This window comes from Leucopleurus acutus, assembly GCF_964270905.1.
Source record: "Leucopleurus acutus genome assembly, chromosome: 21".
Classification (NCBI taxonomy): Eukaryota; Metazoa; Chordata; class Mammalia; order Artiodactyla; family Delphinidae; genus Leucopleurus; species Leucopleurus acutus.
In genome coordinates this window covers 13,391,390-13,410,728 of record NC_139163.1, presented here as the reverse complement: position 1 = coordinate 13,410,728, position 19,339 = coordinate 13,391,390, and the positions used below count along the sequence as shown (strand labels likewise).

Here is a 19,339-nt window from a genome sequence, read left to right as displayed (position 1 = left end):
CTCCTAGATTGTTTTAACTACCCATCTCATTTACCAGTAGTCAGAGGACTTTCTAATGTGTTACCAGCCCCTGGCCCATAAAGCTAATTCTTTGAACTGAACTTTGCTGATAGAAATAATCACAGGCACAGCCGCCTTCGTATTTATTATCATTGCTGCTGTTCGGGTACAAGATAATTAAAGCAGCTTTCCCCATGACATCAGCCACTGCAACAACTAGGTCCACCCGCACTGCGGTTAACAGCCGAGAGGCAGCAGCAGTAACACCCTGGCGGGGCACCGGGCAGCCGAGGGCGCGGAGATCACTCTCTTCCCGCGTCCCTTGCCATTCGAGAGGAGGGTCGTCGGGCAGGCCTCGCGCCCCCCGCCGGCCGGAGCGGGGCCGGCCCGCCGCACTCTGTGACGCCCGCCGCGAGGAACGGCGCCGCGCGGGGCCTCTGGCACCGCCCCATTCCCACGGGACTCGCCGCGTCCCCTTTCGACCTCTTTTCCAGTTCCGCTCTCTCCGCCTCCGGAAGCTCGAGCCGCCGCCGGGGCTGCGGGAGCGCGTGCGCGTGCGCGAGGCCGGAACGCCGCGTGTGGCGCTGGGCTGCTGCGTTGGTCGCGGTTCCCAGGTGAGCGGCGTGCGGGCGACCCTTCCTCCCCTCGCAGAGCCCCCGGCCCCCGTTCAGGATACTTTTTCGTCTCCGGAGCCCAGGCCTCGGCGAGCACGCTGGGTCGGTATGCGGAAGCCGGCGCGGGAGGTTAGGAAGGCGGGCCGGCCGGGCCCCGAGCCCTGCGCCCCGCCTCCTCTGCGGCACGGGCAGACCCTCGGACGGCGGGTGTAACCACCGCGGAGGCGTCTGGGCCGGCGGGACCACGGGGCCCGCAACCCCAGCCGGCCGCGGTGGGACGGCCCGGCCTGCCCTGGGGCGCGTTCGCGGGTGGCTTGGGGGTCGGGGTCGGCCGTGAATTTAAGACGTGGTCGTGACCGGGATCCCGGCTCAGGGCACAGCCGCCCACCTCCGGGGACTTGACCCTGACCCCTGAGGCGGGAGGGGGATGTCAGTTATTATCCGCTACCTAGAGAGATCAGGAGGGGGTCGTGTAAAGAACCAGAGTTCCTGGAATACAGGTGTTTACTTTGGCCCGAGATTTTCGTGTACCCAATCGGTTACCTTCTTTGGACCAAATCATATGTCAAAACTACAGAAATGTAATGTCATAGTATCAAAATGGCAGTTAAAAATGCCAGATTCCTATTTGTGTGTTTTCCTGATGGAACGTGAAAGCATCAGTATTTCTATTGCTGGTTCTGCAGGGGCTGTACAAATTGTGTGTCCAAGTGATTCCCGGGCACCTTTGGCAAGTATTTGTCCTCATTGAGCACGAGCAGGGTTATTGCAGCCTGATGAACTGTCATTTGATTTGAATCTCACTTTGAAGTGAATGTTATCAAAAGGATTGCTTAGCGGGACAGTTGGATAATTTTTCCGTTAATTAAATCACCTGAATGTTTAAGTCCTTACAATAACCGGTCTGTTGGATGTTATGAACCTAAACTTAAACCTGAAAAGTCTCCCAGGCAATGGGCTATGCACCCCTCTCGTGAACTGTGACCCCTTAGGGAGACAGATGCTTACACCTACTGGGGACTACAGGAACCTTATAAATGCAGATAAGGGGATAGTTGATTCCGGTGTGTGTGAGGGGCGGGGAATGAGGGACAGCTGTAGGAAACTAGCTCAGGTGAAAGAGGTGATTGTTGTGCTTACATAACTGGCTAGCAAAGAGCAGAACTAGGGCCCAGCCTTAAATCTCCTAACTCCAAACTCCTTCATCAGATAAACATTCTTTGAATGTCTAGTATTTGTCAGGTCCTACTTTAGGCACTAGGATATAAAGATGAGCAAGATACCAGGAGTTCCCAGTCTGGTAAGACAGGAAAGGCAGGAAACAGCTTTGAGAAACAGGGATTTCAAAGAAGGATCTGTAATCATTTGGCTTACGGTTAGACTTTGGGATTTAGACCTAGTTCATGTTAGGGCTGGGAAAGGTCATAGCCTCCAAATTTATAAATTCCCTCTGCAACATCCTAGCAAATGGCCATCCAGTCTTCGCTCCAACATTATCTAGTGACTTACGGCTCCTAATTTTAGAAGGCAGCCCATTCCATTTTTCAGCAATTCTAATGTTAAACTCAGAACAGCTTTCATATGCACTCCATCTGTTGATGCAAGTTCTACCTCTGGAGCTACAAATAATAGCTCTCAAGTCTGTTTCATATCACAGTCCTTCAAGTATCTGAACACACCCTTTCTCTTAGTCATTTCTTTTATTCCTATGAGCCCTTGGTCTGATAACCAATTAATCATAACTTCAGTTCTAGACTCTTCACCATAGCGCACCCAGGGCTAAGTGCTTCATTCAAAAAGATGTTGCGGAAAAACCTGAACGAGCTTTTTGGCTAACCCAATGGTTTGACCAAGCAGAATGTAATGCAAGTTGTCCTACACTGTATGTTGCTACTCCAGGTTTAATGACTTCCAGAAATGTCACTCTCCTTGCCAGAAATACCTTTGGAATTCATTACTCTCTTTGGAAAGGGGGTTGGGTCCCAAGCTCAGCTTGGGATAGAGAGTCACAAGTTGATTCAAAGTTCTGAATTCTTATTACCTAGGTTAACAATTTACCTAAGGTGACTGGTTTATTTAATTTGCAATGGCAATGAAATTTGTTCCAGATTACTTTGTTAGAGGAAAACTGCTACACAGCAAATATATCTAGTAAAATGTGTGGCAAACACTGACATATGTATCTAATTTTAACTGTACAGACCACCCTTTTTTGCAAAGAACTGTTTCTAAAGCTCTATTGCTAAACAAGTCCCATTTCCCTTAAAAATCCCTGTGAGGGGAGGGTCTTCTTATCTTGCCCACTGTTTACCATCAAATAAATAATAGATATCACAACAATGTGTTTTAAAGTTCAAAAAAGGAAGTCTCAGTTCCTAGCCTTTTGGAAGGACCATACTTTGAAGCAGAGTAGAACAGTGGTTAGTAGCATGGTCCTCAAGACAGCCTGCTTTAGAATCTTGGCTGTGCCGCTTCTTAGCTCTATGGCTTCGGGCAAGTTCTTGGTCTGCTTCAGCTTCCTCTCTGCCAAATGGGAGTGATGAAATCTCTTACAGTTATTGTAGAGATTCAATGAGTTAATACTTGTAATGCACTTAGAATGATGCTAACATGTAAATACTCAATACTTCCGGCTATTAGTAGTAGTAGAATAACAGCACTAGTACAAGTGAGACTTAGTTATGTTAGTAATTTTATTTCCATAGAAATGTAAACAAGTTTTGCAGAGGGATGGAAGTTGGAATGATTTGGATGATTAGCTTTTTAAAAGATTTGTTTTTTAAACTGGCTAGGAAAATTTGTGCTCTGGGCTGTGCTATGAAACCATTCGCTTTTAAACTTTTAAGAACCTTGTAAAAAAAATTCTTGAGTCCTAAAGGCAGTCTTAACCATGGGAAAAACAGTAACCACAGCTCTTTTATTCCAGCCCTTGACATTTTGGATTAAAGGGTGAATTATCTTACAAAAAAGGCTGACTTTGGGGAGAATTTAATGACAGTGTTAATAAGAGCTGCCATCATTCAGCAGCTGATTTGATTTGTTGTTTTTCTTTTTGAACTCAGGTGGGCAGAATTGGATTGATAACGATCATTCATACTCTTTAGGTCTGTGATGACCTGTAATCACAGGCCTCTGCGCCTCTGCCCAGGTTCTTAACTTTTCTCCTTTGTCCACTTTCCCAGCCTCATTCCTCCCTCTGCTTATAGGCTCATACTCTTAGATGTTTAGTGTATGTCCTCCCAGCCCATGCTGTAGAATTTTATTTATATGTTTGTGCCCTTGAGAATTTAGTTTTGTTTTGTGTGTGTGTGTTGTTTTTCATAATTGTATTGTCATTCATTTAATTCTTTTGGTAAGCATAATTTTTGTAGATCTCAGCTTATCCTTTTTGACTGATATATAATATATCATATACAACATTTTGCTTATCCATTTTCCTCTTACTAGACATTGAGTTTTTTCTAAGTCAGTGCTGTTACAGACAGGGCTGTGATGAACATCCTTGTACTTGTGCCCAGGAACACGCAACTGGGAAGCATCAGAACCAAGTTTTGAGCCTGAGTGTCTGGCTCAATTTGTTCTCTTTCACTGTGCAGACTCCCTGTCATCACTTACTTGCTTAGTTTATTGCATGAACACTATTACAGTAACAGTAATGGAAATATTAAAAATGCAGCGGGATTGTTGATTTTTCAACTCTTCATTTTTGTTCTTTTTTCCCCTAGTTTTTGTTTAAATTGTATTATTAACCCAAGATGGATAACAATTTTGTATTATGCATTTTTCATGCTGATAATAGCACCTAAATCAGGTGTCCACAAAATTTTTCATTAAAGGGATCAGTTGGTAAATATTTTAGGCTTTGTGGGCCCTATGGTATTGGTCACAGCTACTTAACTCTGCAGGTGTAGTGGGAAAGCTGTCAGAGACAGTTCCTAAACCTGTGAGTGGGGCTGTATCCCAGTAAAACATTATTTACGAAACAAATGGTGGGCTGCATTTAGCCCAGGCACAGTAGTTTGCTGACCCCTGATTTAAATAATTATTTTAATGGATTCATAATATTCCTATATTCAAGTTTTTTTCTGTATTAAAAGAAATGCTGTAATGCACAGTCACAGCCACTAACCATCAAGGAAATGATCTCCCTAAGACTGAACGTCAGAAAAGTAAAGAAGAAAATGACTGAGTTAAAGATTGAGCCTGAAGCTGTGACCTGTGAATATCACATGGGTTAAGCAAAAGCATCATAACCTCTGGATGCCACACAAAGGAACAGCAAACCTTGAGAACTTCAGAGCAGTAGCTGAGAGTGGTGCTAATGCCTTAGATTTTAATCACATCTCTCATTTAAGCTGAGTTTGATCAAAACGGGGGAGTTGTTAAAAAGAAAACTACAGGCTCCAGATGGAGTCACGTCTGCTGGGCCGCCCCACCAAACTGGGGCTTCATACCTAACCTACTTGAAGCTTCAACCTCCCCCAGAAATGTAGTCTTAACCGGTCAGTCAGAAATGTTCTGGTCAGCACCAGTGAGGTAATCTGTCACAGGGCCCTGTCCATCCCCCAAAGGGAGATGAGGTAAACTGCCACACAGACCCCTTTCGTCCCCCATGGGTAGGTTACCTAAGCCTGAAATAGTCTTTTTTATATATGAGTTCCTTGTCTTGCCTTTAAAAACCTTTCCCTTTCTGTAGCCCTTTGGAGCTCCCTTCTACTCTCTGGATGGGATGCTGCCTGATTCATGAATTGTTCAATAAAGCCAATTAGATCTTTAAAATTTACTTGTTTGAATTTTTCTTTTTTTTAACATATGTAAAACCTTTGGGGAGGAGGCTTCCTTCTGTTGATTTGAATTTTAAAACATAAAGAGGGCATTAATCCATGCTGCGGGAAATAATATTTCTTGTATTTAATATTTATTAAATATAATAAATATTATAAGTTTTAGTCTAATTTCTCTGAAATCTTTAAAATCTACTTACATCTTATTTCAGTTTAAATATAATAATGTGTTAGAATTTTAAAACTCACTTGTACTTAATCCTCTCTTAATTTATCTTCATTTAGCTTAAATTTTCCTGAATACTGTATACCATTTGCAAACCTGCTTAATTAATGGCACGATTACAATTTTAGTATATTTGATTTTCTTAAGTACCTCAAACAGCTAACAAGACACACTTATAGATCTCACAAAGGAAACCTAAGTACTTAGATGTTTTTTGTAAACCTAAGTCTAAACTTACTGATTTAATCAGATTCCCTTAAGTGTTTAAAAGTTGATTACAGTTAAATTTTTGCAAGTTTAGTATATCAGAATCTCTTAAGTTTTTCAAAACTTTAACGGCAGAAACCTTAACCTATCATATTAATCTGTCACATTACTGTTAATAGTATAAGTTTGGTTGCTTTTTAAATCATGTCTCTACCTACTTGTTTTTATAGATTGCAGGGTCACTTAAACAAAGGCTGCAGAGTATCATGGCTGATTTAGGATACAGATTACATAGTCTTTTATTGCTTGATATGGTGTAACGGAATTAATCATGATTTGAATATAGTGAACCCATAATTGGATTGTTGGCTACATATTATTATTATTGGAATTTTGTATATACCTTTCCCTTGACATAGCTCATGTTATTTGCCTCTTTTGAATATCATTATCAACTAATGGCTTTCCACAGAATTACTTTTTTATTTTTAAGTGTATTTTGTGTTTTTTTGTTCTTCAGTGCAGGATTGTCCAGCTTGGACAGTGGAAGCCCCTTTAAACTGAATCCTTTGTTTTATTACCACTACTCTGGGCTTATTGTTTGTTTTTACCTCCAGAAATGGAATTAGCTGCCTTCCAAAGGATCTTGGTTTTGGGGGGTGGTTTTAGTGGAGAATAGTATTAGAGAGGTCAAACTCTGAATTCTAGATTATTAGTGACAGATACTGTGACACTGCTGCGTAGACCCCTGTAATAGGAGAGAAAGAAAAATATGACTTTATACTGACATTTCCAGTTTAATCCCAATTGCATGAAGTATTAAAATACTTTAAAATCAATTTTGATTTTTTACCTTAGTAGTACACATATAAATTTACAGGTCAACTAATAGTTTAAGGTTTATAGCCAAAATAGTGGTCCCGGCACCATGTTAGCAGCAATTGCTTTGAACTTTTTAATCCATTTCTAATATTTAACTCCACATGTCTAAATAATATGCCTTAATTTTTCCATTTTAGAAGCCTGTCTACTATCTCAGTAGATACTAAATCTCTCTTACGCTGGACTCCCTTTAGCACAATGAGACATGCATACTTTCCCCTTTTTATTGTGGTTATGTAACAATATGTGATTAAATATTCGGAAGTTTTTCCTCCAAGCTCCCTGTACTGTGTATACATGTGTCTTAGAGGTTTTGTTCCTCTTTAAGAAGGGACAGAGGGAGCTTTTACTTTTAATAGGATTTATCTCCTGCTGCTCCCCCAGTGAGGGCAGTGAAGGAGCAGAGTAGGACAAAGACAAGTTCTTAAATAGGGAAGTTTGTTAATCCCCATTGAACTATTTCTACCAGAATGATGTGTGTTTGGGCTGGCTAGGCTGATCTGAAGAGGTTTTAACACCATCCTTTCTTATTCTAAACTCTAACTGTACTTAATTTATAGCGTTCAGGTTTTCCTTGGAGGCCAGTCTAGGTATCCATGTTTGTGATATGCCTGACGATCTCTTATTATTTTCTTGTGAACCAAACTATTAGACTTACTTACTGTTCAGATCATTGGTGCTACTTGATATTATCCCTGTAGCCCCATTATCATTTCACTGAGTTATTGGTGTTTTTTTAAATTTATTTATTTTTGGCAGCGTTGGGTCTTCATTGCTGCACATGGGCTTTCTCTAGTTGCAGCGAATGGGGGCTAGTCTTCATTGTGGTGCGCAGGCTTCTCAATGCTGTGGCTTCTCTTGTTGCGGAGCACGGGCTCTAGGCACGCGGGCTTCAGTAGTTGTGGCTTGCGGGCTCTAGAGTGCAGGCTCAATACTTGTGGCAAGCGGGCTTCAGTAGTTGTGGCTCACGGTCTCTAGAGCGCAGGCTCAGTACTTGTGGCAAGCGGGCTTCAGTAGTTGTGGCTCACGGTCTCTAGAGCGCAGGCTCAGTACTTGTGGCAAGCGGGCTTCAGTAGTTGTGGCTCACGGTCTCTAGAGCGCAGGCTCAGTAGTTGTGGCGCACGGGCATAGTTGCTCTGCGGCATGTGGGATCTTCCTGGACCAGGGCTCGAACCCGTGTCCCCTGCATTGGCAGGTGGATTCTTAACCACGGTGCCACCAGGGAAGTCCGAGTTATTGGTTTTTGGTAGTGTTTTTTTGGTTTGTTTTTTTCATGTTTCTCTTTATCTATTACCCAAACTTCTCAGTTTTGGAAAATTTGCAACTACTGTATAAAAATGAAAAGTATTTGGAAATTACTCTTTTGTCTGATGGTTACACTTTCCCTCTTTTCAGATATATGTTTGCCATCATGGATCAGTTTGGAGATATATCAGAAGGTGAAGTGGACCATTCTTTCTTTGACAGTGACTTTGACGAAGCAAAGAAATGTGAAAGTAACTCAGTTTTTGACAAGCAAAATGACGCTGAAGAGAGAATAGATAAAGATACGGAAAATGTAAACTTGAAATTTGGAATACAGAGAAGGAAAAGTGATCTTACTGAGAAGGAAACTGAAAGAAATGAGAAAATTTCTCCAGAAGAACACCCCATAGAAAATGATAATATACAAGCTAGGAATTCTTTGTCCTTGACCACTTCTTCACGATCAAAATTGTGTGATGCTACAGTAGAACATAAAATACATTTGCCCAGCCCAAGTAGCATTCCCAAAATTGTAAAAGAAGGTGAACGTGATTACTATACAGATGGAGAGGAAAGCAGTGATGATGAGAAAAAGCATCATGTCAGGTCAAAGTCAGCTAAACCATCTAATAACTTCAAGAAAAGCGTAAGTAAAAAGGATTCCAGAAGTAATTCCTCTTCCTCTCTGTCCTCCTCGTCTTCAAGTTCTGATACAGACTGTTCAAATACCGGGTCTGATGTCTGTTTATCTGATTCATCTCCATCATTAAAGAAGCGTCTCTCTGGTGTAACCCACTTGCCACCAAAACAGAAATATAAACTGGGAGAAAAATCAACAGGAGCACAAACTTCAGGTACTAAGCCAAAAGTCGGTGACTACACCGAGGAATCTGAAGATACTGTGACAGATGTCAGTCCTTTATCGACTCCGGACATCAGCCCTGTTCAGTCTTTTGAACTGGCTGCATCAAACGATCAAAAAATGAAAGTTAAAAGGCAAGAGAACGTGAGTCAAGAAGTATATGAAAATGTTGAGGATTTTAAAAATAATTCAAAGTCTTTGAAATCAGACAAAAAAGGGAAAGAAAAACATGAGCCCAGTCTTGCCTCAATGTCGGCAGTGTTGGATTCCAATTTAGACCACAGATACAAGGAAAAAGTCTTACATGACACAATGGACCTGAATCATCTTTTAAAAGGTAATTTTAAAAACTGTGTATTGAATTTAAATATTAAACTTAATATTATATTGAGCTTAAATATTAAATGATATGAATTTGCCTTGATTTTTCTAATGATATGAATTTGCCTTGATTTTTCACTTAAAAAATTGTATTGTTTGGAATCATTGATATTATCATAGCTTTACCAAATATTCCATTTAAAAATATCTGGAATATCATTGTTTATATTACTGCAAAGCTAGTCAGCTAGGACTTGAAACTACTTCATACTGATTCTGTTTAGTGCCTTACAAACTCAAAATGCCTGGAGAGACCAGATGGATAAAGTAAACAAGAGAAGGGGAGCCAGATGTTTTCCCACCTTTGGTAGAGACACAGGCATAAGATATATTTCACTTTCTTCTTTGAGAAAGGCAGCAGCACTAAAGTTAAAATAACCTGACCTGTTTCAGGGAAAGTGGCAAGAATGCTGGCAAATTAGAGAACTTAAAGTAAACTGTAGGAGACTCTTCAGATTTTAAATGAAAGGCTGAAGAGCATTACTTGAAAGTAATTACCAAGTTGATAAAATAGCATAATTCAAGTTGTAGTTGCTTTAAGATAGAAGTATTTTAGAATTAGGATAATCCTAATTGCTGTATTTGTCTCAATTTATTATTACCCATTATTTAGTTTGAAAGGAACAGAATATTCCAGGTGAAATAAAAGCAACTTTGAACTTTATCTTTGACTAGTTAATATAAAACTGTAAAAATACTGAGCTTGCTGGTTAGGTTTTAAGGCAGTTGGAGATAAAATTTTTAAGTTGTAAATAGGACTCACTGTCTTCGTTTGTTTGAAATGTTATTTGAAAGAATAAATCTTCAGCTACATAATTTACATATGGTGGCAATGTAAGGGCATAAATAAATCCCCTATTTAGTCAAATGAGTCGCATAGATTGGTAAAGTGTATTTTGGAGCAGTTTACACTTGTGAATGTTCCTTCTTTTATAGGTTTTCTTTGCTCTGATGGTACCTATTGATTGTTTAGTGTGTCTGAAAAATCAGATTCTTGGCATTGGCTATTACCATCTAGTGGTTAAGACTCTACTCAATTTATCTTTCCTGATAAATGCTCATTCAGTCTCTTAAAACTTTCAGGATTGAGTTTTCTATTCTTGCCCCTCTCCTCCTTCCCCTAACAACCAAGAGTGATCTTTTAAAAAATAAATCAATCCTATTAGTTTTCTTCTTAACTCTTCAGTGGGCTTACTCTTAGTTTAAATCCCAATTCCTCATCATAGGCTAACAGACTTCACATCAGTGATTTTCACCCGAGGCGGTATATTAGCATCACCTGGAGAACTGTTAAATTATCAAAACAAACTGTTAAATACTGATGCCTAGGCTCTGCCATGAGATTCTGATGCACTTGGTCTAATATGCAGTTAAGAGTGATGAATGATTCATTGCTGTCCGTCATATGGATACTTGCCTACATCTCCTTTCCTCTCTCTCTCTCATTACCTCTTGGTCCAGTCACACTCCTTCCTTACTGTTCTCAGAATACTTTGCATTCATGAGGCATTTTGCACTTGCCGTTGGCCTTTCTCTTTGTAGAGGCTACTTCAGTCTGTTTCTAGGGTCTCAGTTTCTATGTCACCTTCTCAGGGATACTCTTTCTGAACATTCTGTGTAGAAGCTGCGTACCCCACCTCTGCCTCTCTGTCACAAAAACATATTTCCTTCCATGAGACTCTGGAATCAGTGTAAGCAACATGAGGGCAGCATCCTATTTCTTGATGGAATCCCCAAATCTAGCAAGTATTGGCACATAATAGACAGTATTTATTTATTTATTTTGCGGTATGCGGGCCTCTCACCGTTGTGGCCTCTCCTGTTGCGGAGCACAGGCTCCAGACGCGCAGGCCCAGTGGCCATGGCTCACGGGCCCAGCCGCTCCGCGGCATGTGGGATCTTCCCGGACCAGGGCACGAACCCCTGTCCCCTGCATCGGCAGGCGGACCCTCAACCACTGCACCACCAGGGAAGCCCCAATATCTCTAATTTTTTATCAAGCCATTCAGTGTAACAATTTTCACTTAAAAAAAAAATTGTAATGGCCACTTTGCAGTCTGTAAGATCAGGTGTATGACAAATTGGGTTGATAATTCGTCAGGTTGAGGGCTGCCTCTGTCTTCATCTCTTCCGGATCTCCAGCATCAGTCCCAGTGCTCTAGCATAACAGTTTTCAAACTTTTTGACCTTAAGACTAAAAGCACTCTTTTAGAGATTATTGAGGACCCCAGGAATCTTTTGTTTAGTGGGTTATATCTATATAAATATTTACCATATTAGAAATTAAATCAGAAGTTTAAAAAATATTTATTACTTCATTTAAGAATAGTAATAGTGGGGGCTTGCCTGGTGGCGCAGTGGTTGAGAGTCTGCCTGCTGATGCAGGGGACACGGGTTCGTGCCCCGGTCCGGGAGGATCCCACATGCCGCGGAGCGGCTGGGCCCGTGAGCCATGGTCGCTGAGCCTGCGCATCTGGAGCCTGTGCTCCGCGACGGGAGAGGCCACAACGGTGAGAGGCCCACGTGCTGCAAAAAAATAAATAAATAAAAATTAAAAAAGAAATTAAAGCATAAAAATCTATCTGATGTGATAATGCAGACTGCTCCTAATGTTTTGTATTAATAATATGCATCTTAATATATTTGCTGTTTCTTCTGTGTCAAATGTCTATTGCTACATTGTTCTTAATAATTTCTACTGTGATTTATATGTGTTTAAAAGTAGCAGCCAAACGTTTGGCATTATAAAGTATCTTACAAAATTTTCTTAGATTAGAAAAGTAAGTATATTGAAAATAAACGTTACAGAAGATAAATGAAAATGTATAATATGACTTGTAGTTCATTTTAAGGGCTCACTGTTCCATTTTTTTATTCTTATAAGTACTGTTTGATTCCACAAATTATAAGCATCACTCCATTCTAGGAATGAGAGAGGACACAGCCAATAAAAATCTTATCTTGCTTTAGGGAGAAAACATTTGACCCTTTTGGAATTGTCAGGTTTTAAAAAAAACCATCTAATGGAATATAGTCTGTGATATCTGAGCTTTTTGTTCAGTACCATCAATGATTATCTCTTTGTATTATTTAGGGTGATTTTGGATGTAAGAAACAGAAATTCCTAATGAAACAATGTTTCTCACATAACAAAAAGTCCAGAGATAGACCAGCTTGAGGGTTGACTGACTCAGTGGCTTAAAAATGTCCTCAGGGACCCAGGTTCTGTCACTGTATTCCCCCAGCCCTAGTGTTGGCTTCATCCTTAGGCTACCAAGAGATGTCTGCAGCAACTTTTACTATCCACATGCAGATATGACAGTGTCCAGAGAAATGGAAGCTGCCCCTACGTCTGGCTCTCTTAGAGTGGAGGAACCTTGAACTGACTTCCACTTATGTCTCATTGCTCAGAACTGAGTTACACTCCCATTCCTGAAACAGTGACTGGCAAGGGGAATGGGATTATTCCAGGCCAGTAAACTCACTCTGGAGTCAGGGTTGGGAGTCCGGAGAGGGAGGTCAACTTCCTCTTAAGGACATAGCTTCATGGGGAGGAGCTAGCTGTCTTAAAAAAAAATTTAAAAAAATAAAAAATCAGGATGTGTTAATAAGTAAGAAGGAGGGGAAAGTAGTGTCAGGGAGGAGAAGATTTTCCCCTTCTCCTTCTTGAGTTCTTTTGGCTGGCCTAAAAATTAAATTGAGACAAAACATTAACAGTGGAAAACAACAAATTTAAATCGTACTTACGGAGGTCTCAGAGAAATAGGAGCTAAGAAGTAACCAAGGCAGGCAGCTTTCATACTTTATAGACAAACAATAAATTTTCTGAGGAATTGACAGGACAAAGAAACTTAGGTTTGGGTTTTTAATTAGTGAAGAATCTTAACAGGGATTGGGCTTGGAGTAGTAAATCAGCAAAGAAGAACAAGGCTTGTTTATGCAGCCTTCTTGGTCCCAGGTTCCCTATCACTGGTGATAAGATTGGCTCTCTCCCTCCTGGTACAGGGAGGGCACCTTTCACATTGAGAGATTCAGTTCTTGTTTTCAGGGAGACAGGAGGGTCAAAGTGTCATTCCTGCACCAGCTTTTTCTTAAGTAACTTTAATTCAAAATCATCAATATGGCACTTTGGCATATTTGGGGGTGACCTGCCCAGAACCCCAACAGTAGGAGTATATGCTAATTGGGCAGCCAGCTTTATCCACTAGGCCAGAGCTTCTCAAACTTCAATATACATACAAATCACTTGGAGATCCTGTTAAAATGCAGATTCAGGTTCAGTTAATCTAGAGTAGAATCCAAGGAGCTACATTTCTAGCCAGCCCGATGGTGATACCAATGCTGCTGATTCAAGGAGCCTAGTCTGAGTATCAAGACATTAAAAAAACTACCTGGTCCCATTGAAAATAATTAAGATGTATCCTCACAGCTCTTAGCTAATCCATTTCTGAAACTTTTTAGATACAGAAAGCCTATATATTTTTAAGTTTTAAGTTGGAAAAATGATAATCCACCCCAAATCCCTTATCCGTTTCCCAAATATAATTGAAACACTGATTTAACCCGGAAACTGAGCTAAAATGTAAAAGGAAGGCTTTATTCATACTGCTGCACCGTAGGGAGCCCTGATCGCCGTGACCCGCCAGTAGGCGGTATTCAGGGCTTCTACAGGCACAGGGACGAAGCAGTGTTTTGCCCGTTGATACATCTGTTATTGGAGTCAGTAATAAACCACCAAAGATTCTTTATAGTAGTAAAGTATTTTAAATACTAATTTTGGAGATCAGTCTATTGCATAAGGTATTTCTTTAGATTTTTCAAATTATTTTTCATTCTCGGTTTACCCAGTGAAGCTTTTCAGATCCAAGAATATTTTCATTAAGTTTTCTTCATTTCTTTCATTAAGTTTTCACATGTCCAGTTTCCACGGACATGTGAGATGCGATGTGTGCCTGGCCAAGCTATGCCCCTCTGCACTCATATCTCAATAAGCCTTATTACTTCCAACATTTACCCCACTCTGTGGGCCTTTTAGGCCTCCTTGGCTCACCTAATTTCTTCACAGCCTTTTCCACTTCCTGGGAAGTTAAATTCACTTAATGAGAGGAAGATGATAGTGATAATGGTAACACATTTTGAAAAGTATGAGCAGGACCTGTGATCCCATCAGAGAACAGCTGAGTAGGAACACAGCATGCTCTGCATCCTCTCAGTTTAAACATTCTCACCAGCTCAAGTACAGCTACAGTAAAACACTTCATTCGTTCAGATAGTGAATTCTGAGGTAAATATTTTGCAAGCTATTACAGCAAATATTGGGTGAGACTTTAGATAGGGATGCCTCTATTAGCTAACAGTGTTAACATTATTTATTGGTTTAAAATGTTTTGTTAATAAGTTTGTGAGTTCAAACTAAAAAATATTAAACCTGTGAAAGAAAAGTTAATAATAAAAGAACATAAAATCAAGTGTCCCAATTATAGGCCATGGGATAATGAAACAGTGTTGAACTTGAATACTCACACAGAGGGGTGAAGAAAATTCTGAAAGCGGAATCAGAACCTTTTAGGCTGGGGCTTCCCTGGTGGTCCAGTGGTTAAGACTTCTCCTTCCAATGCAGGGGATGTGGGTTTGATCCCTGGTCAGGGAGCTAAGATCCCACATGCCTCGGGGCCAAAAACACCAAAACATAGGGACTTTCCTGGTGGTGCAGTGTTTAAGAATCCACCTGCCAATTCCGGGGGCACGGGTTCGAGCCCTGGTCCTGGAAGATCCCACATGCCGCGGAGCTGCTAAGCCCGTGTGCCACAACTAGTGAACCTGCGCTCTAGAGCCTACGAGCCACAACTACTGAGCCCACGTGCTACAACTACTGAGCCCGTGCGCCTAGAGCCCGTGCTCCACACAAGAGAAGCCACCACAATGAGAGGCCCACGCACCGCAACGAAGAGTAGCCCCTGCTCGCTGCAACTAGAGAAAGCCCGCACCCAGCAACAAAGACCCAACCGCAGCCAAAAATAAATTAATTTTAAAAATAAATAAAACAGAAGCAGTATTGTAACAAATTCAATAAAGACTTAAAAAGAGCAACTTTTAGGCTTCTGGGTGTCATCCACATGACCATAGACAAGCAGTAACTTTTCTGTGCCCCAATTTCTTCATTTGTAAGATGGGGGTAGTTGATATAGGTTGCTAAGGTCCATTCTAAATACAGGGTTCTGGGGTTCTGTGAGAATGTGAGACGGGAAAGTCAGTGGAGACTAGAATTATTAGACATCTTACTTTGGGGGGACTTCCCACTCCCATCCCTAGCCTTCCTTTGCTGTGCAAATGTCGAAAGGGTATGATTGGAATTAGTTCTTTGGCCTTGGGCTGTTTATCCCTGAATAGGCAGAGAGGGCATTGAAAAGTGGAGTAGTGGAGGAAACCAAAGTTAGGCATTGGCTTATGGCATGAATGGCTCCTGTTTGGAGAGCAGTGAAGTTGACATGACTAGATTTTAAAGTACCTTTCATCCTTTGTAACGGTAAAATGAGGTCAGTTTAGGAAGAATCTGGAGGGCGAAACAGAGATGGTTTAGAAATGCACCACTTCAGATTTTACCACCTAGATTCTGTAGGAAATAATTAGATTCATTATTAGAGGGTGTATCCTGGGAAGAAAAACTAATATAAGAGAAAGAAAACTAATATAAGAGAAAGAAACGGGATAAGGAAGCATTGATGAGCAGAGAAACCTGTCAGACCTATTGCTAAACTGATAGCAACATAGGAGGAAATGAAACAGTATGGTATTCAAGGGGAAGATACAGCCCCCGTTACCCTCGGTAAGAAAGAGGATGCCCACACTGGGACTAGTGGCTGTGGCACATCCCTTGGCAGCACGTTGTTTGTCTTTGCTGGCAGGCTGCAGCAGACAGGGTTCAGATAGGCAGGCAGGAAATCTCAGATACCCTCGGCCCACCACCAGATACTACCGAAGGTTTGATAAAAGCTCAAATCAACAGAGGCACCATGCTCGTGTGAAGAACCTAATGCCTGAAACAGTGTTAAAGGAGCAAGCTCAACGATTTTAGAGAGGATCTGCAAGGACAGAACTATTTTCACTCGTAAAGCGAAGGCATGATTTGCTTTTCACTCTCTCCTGTCACGTGTGGAGCTTTCCAGGGGCTACATGACAATGACAGCACAACAGAGTGAGTGCAGAAGCAGATATGAGAATCCAGCTGTCTTCTATTAAGGCAGGCATTAAAATATTTGCAGAAATGTTCAACTCTGCTACTCTTCTCACTAACCTTTTTTATAAAAATGTGATGTTCACATATCACTGGTTTATTGTTATTTTCAGACGAATTAATACCTTAAAATTTTCCCTTTTAACTTCTAACATGATAAATATTGATAGATGTAATCCACATAAACATTCTTTGGGGTCCCCAATAATCTTTAGATGTAATGAAAGGGTCCTGAGACCAAGAAGTTTAAGAACTTCTATTCCAGAAGAATGGAATTAGAATATAGCATTTGTAGTCAATTAGAGAAAAAAAAATTTATCATAGTCTTCCAAAAGGGGGAAAAATGGGGAAAAAAGAAATAACCAAAAAAGCATTTTTTAAAGAAATAAAATTGTGAGAAAAGAGATCAAACAATATAAGTAAATGGTTTTATCAGAAGATAATATCAGAGGGGGTTAAAATTTTTTAATCAAATCCAACCTGCAAAGATATTTTAAAAAGTATAGGAGGAATGAGCTTTGATATGCCAAACAGGTAACAAGGAGAAAATAGAAATATCAATCTTAGTAGTACACAGAATAGCATTCAGGATGTGAAAATTACTGAAAGGGACAAAGAAGAGTGTTTTACATTAATAAACTGACCAAATATGCTAAAAAGATTTAATAGCCATTGATTTAAAATGTATAATAAAGGCAAAGCAGAACTAGATGATCAAATTGGTTAGACCAAATCAGTTAGGCCAAAAAAAAAAAAAAAGCATAAACTACCTGCTTGTAGACTGTTCTTGGCCATGGGTATTTTGTTTGTCTATCACACACAAAAAATTTTTAAGTGATGAAATATCGGTTTCTGTTGCTACATAACAAATCACCCCAACATTTAGGGTATGGAGAGACTCAAAGGCAGGAGTGACTTGACAGCTGGGGGTCTGGAGTCATCTGAGTGCTGGTTTACTCACACGTCAGATATCTGGGCTGGGGGTGACTTGAAGACCAGGGCTGCTGAGTGGAGGACCCACGGGTGGCCTCTCCTCGTGGCCTGGCTTCTTCACATACCGCAGCCTCAGCGCAGCTGGCTCAGGGCTCCAAGGACAGTGTTCCAGGAAACAAGGCACAAACCTCATCACCTTTTATGACCTAGCCTTGGAAGTCATATAGCATCATTTCTTCCATGTTCTATTGGTTTAAATGGTTATAAACCTTCCCAGGGCATAGACCCTCCTTCTTAATGGGAGGAGTGTCAAATAACATGGACATGTTTCAAAACCTCTTCAGTCCAGCCTCTGGCCATACACTGATTTACATTCCTCCCCAGTGCAAAAATGTTCCCCCTTTCCAAATACATCCTCCAACCTGGAGATCCAGGGTTTAAATCGAGTCCAGGTGAGGCTTTGGCTCCTCGGGCGTGGTTCCTCGGTTATAGCTCGAGTACTTTGAAAATCTTCTGCCGGGAGAGACTAGGAAGCTGAAGTAGTAGTTATACTTTTGAATCCCAAAAGTCCTGACTCTTATATTCTGTCTAAATTTTGCTTGAAAAGTGACCAATTCCATTTTTTAAAATTAATTAATTTATGTATTTATTTTTGGCCGCGTTGGGTCTTTGTAGCTATGCGCGGGCTTTCTCTAGTTGCGGTGAGCGGGGGCTACTCTTTGTTGCGGTGCGTGGGCTTCTCATTGCGGTGGCTTCTCGTTGCGGAGCACAGGCTCTAGGCACGTGGGCTTCAGTAGTTGTGATTCGCAGGCTTCAGTAGTTGTGGCTCGCGGGCTCTAGAGCGCGGGCTCAGTAGTTGTGGCGCACGGGCTTAGTTGCTCCATGGCATATGGGATCTTCCTGGACCAGGGCTCGAACCTGTGTCCCCTCCATTGGCAGGAGGATTCTTAACCACTGCGCCATTAGGGAAGCCCCCCCCCCCAATTCCTCTTTTTACTTCATCTCTTTCTATCCTGTCTTATTATTGTGGTAAAATAAACCATTGATACTTCCAGGATGCTGGAATCCTTGTGCTTGGGCCCCTGGGCCAGCCAACAAGGGGTGGGGGGGTGGCCTGTGTCTGTCTCCGTTTTTGCTGAGCCTTGGGCTATATTGTGTTGGTCCACGCCATCACAGGCCTGTCGAGATGCAAAGGAAGGAGACCAGAAGAATGTCACAGAAGTTCTCATCTGACAAGATGTTCATAAAGAAGACAAAGAAGCTTAGTAAACTTAGTTATTATTCCTTGAATTGTCACCTCTCAATTATAAGAGTTGGATTTTTTTAAACCTTTAAAAATCATTTTAAAAAGCAAATATCATTGATTTTTTTAAATAGGGATCATGAATATGCCTACAGGATGTATTTTTTAAGAACTAATATTATGTGAATAAGGACTTAATATGGCTTGGGATAAATTTTCCATTAATAACATTACACATAAAATATTTAAATGCTGTCATATCTCAATTAGCTTAGGTGCAAGTTAAGCTGGTACTTCCAGTAGTTAGATGAGTCAAGAAGTGGCTCTAGCTATGATGGACATATTGAAATACTGTAAAGAGTTTGAGCAAAATTGTTTCATTAAAGAAAATTAGGAAAAAGCAATCTTTCTTCAATGTGTGACTTTAAATATGTACATATTTATATAAATATGTTTGTATCCCTGAAAGTTTATTCAAGTTAACTTTTTTTAGATCTTAATTGGAAAGACAATGGATTATATATTGGAGGTTGCCATGTGCTGAAGCACACAGCAGCCACTTTAGAAAAATGTGCTAGTGATACCTGGTGTCACTAAATAACATCCAACATATACTTCTCCATCAAGGAGAGTTAGAATGCTATCTTTTTAAATGAATTAGACTGAAATTCTTGTTTTATTTTATTTTTTAGCTATTGCCTTCTTTTATTTTTAAAACCTTTTTTAAA

At 40.8% G+C, this 19,339-nt stretch overlaps 1 protein-coding gene across 3 annotated transcripts in view; it reads left to right on the top strand.

Annotated features, from left to right (window-relative positions):
- Positions 1-535: 535 nt before the first annotated feature.
- Positions 536-19,339, top strand: part of CFAP97 (cilia and flagella associated protein 97) — a 32,629-nt gene continuing 13,825 nt past the window's right edge. Inside the window, exons 1-2 of one of the 3 annotated variants that reach the window (XM_082863984.1) lie at positions 536-614; positions 8,109-9,157. In XM_082863984.1, coding sequence (XP_082720110.1) covers positions 8,113-9,157 — 1,045 coding nt within the window. In that variant the 5' untranslated portion in view covers positions 536-614; positions 8,109-8,112. The other 2 variants (XM_082863985.1, XM_082863983.1) reach the window with 2 other exon arrangements.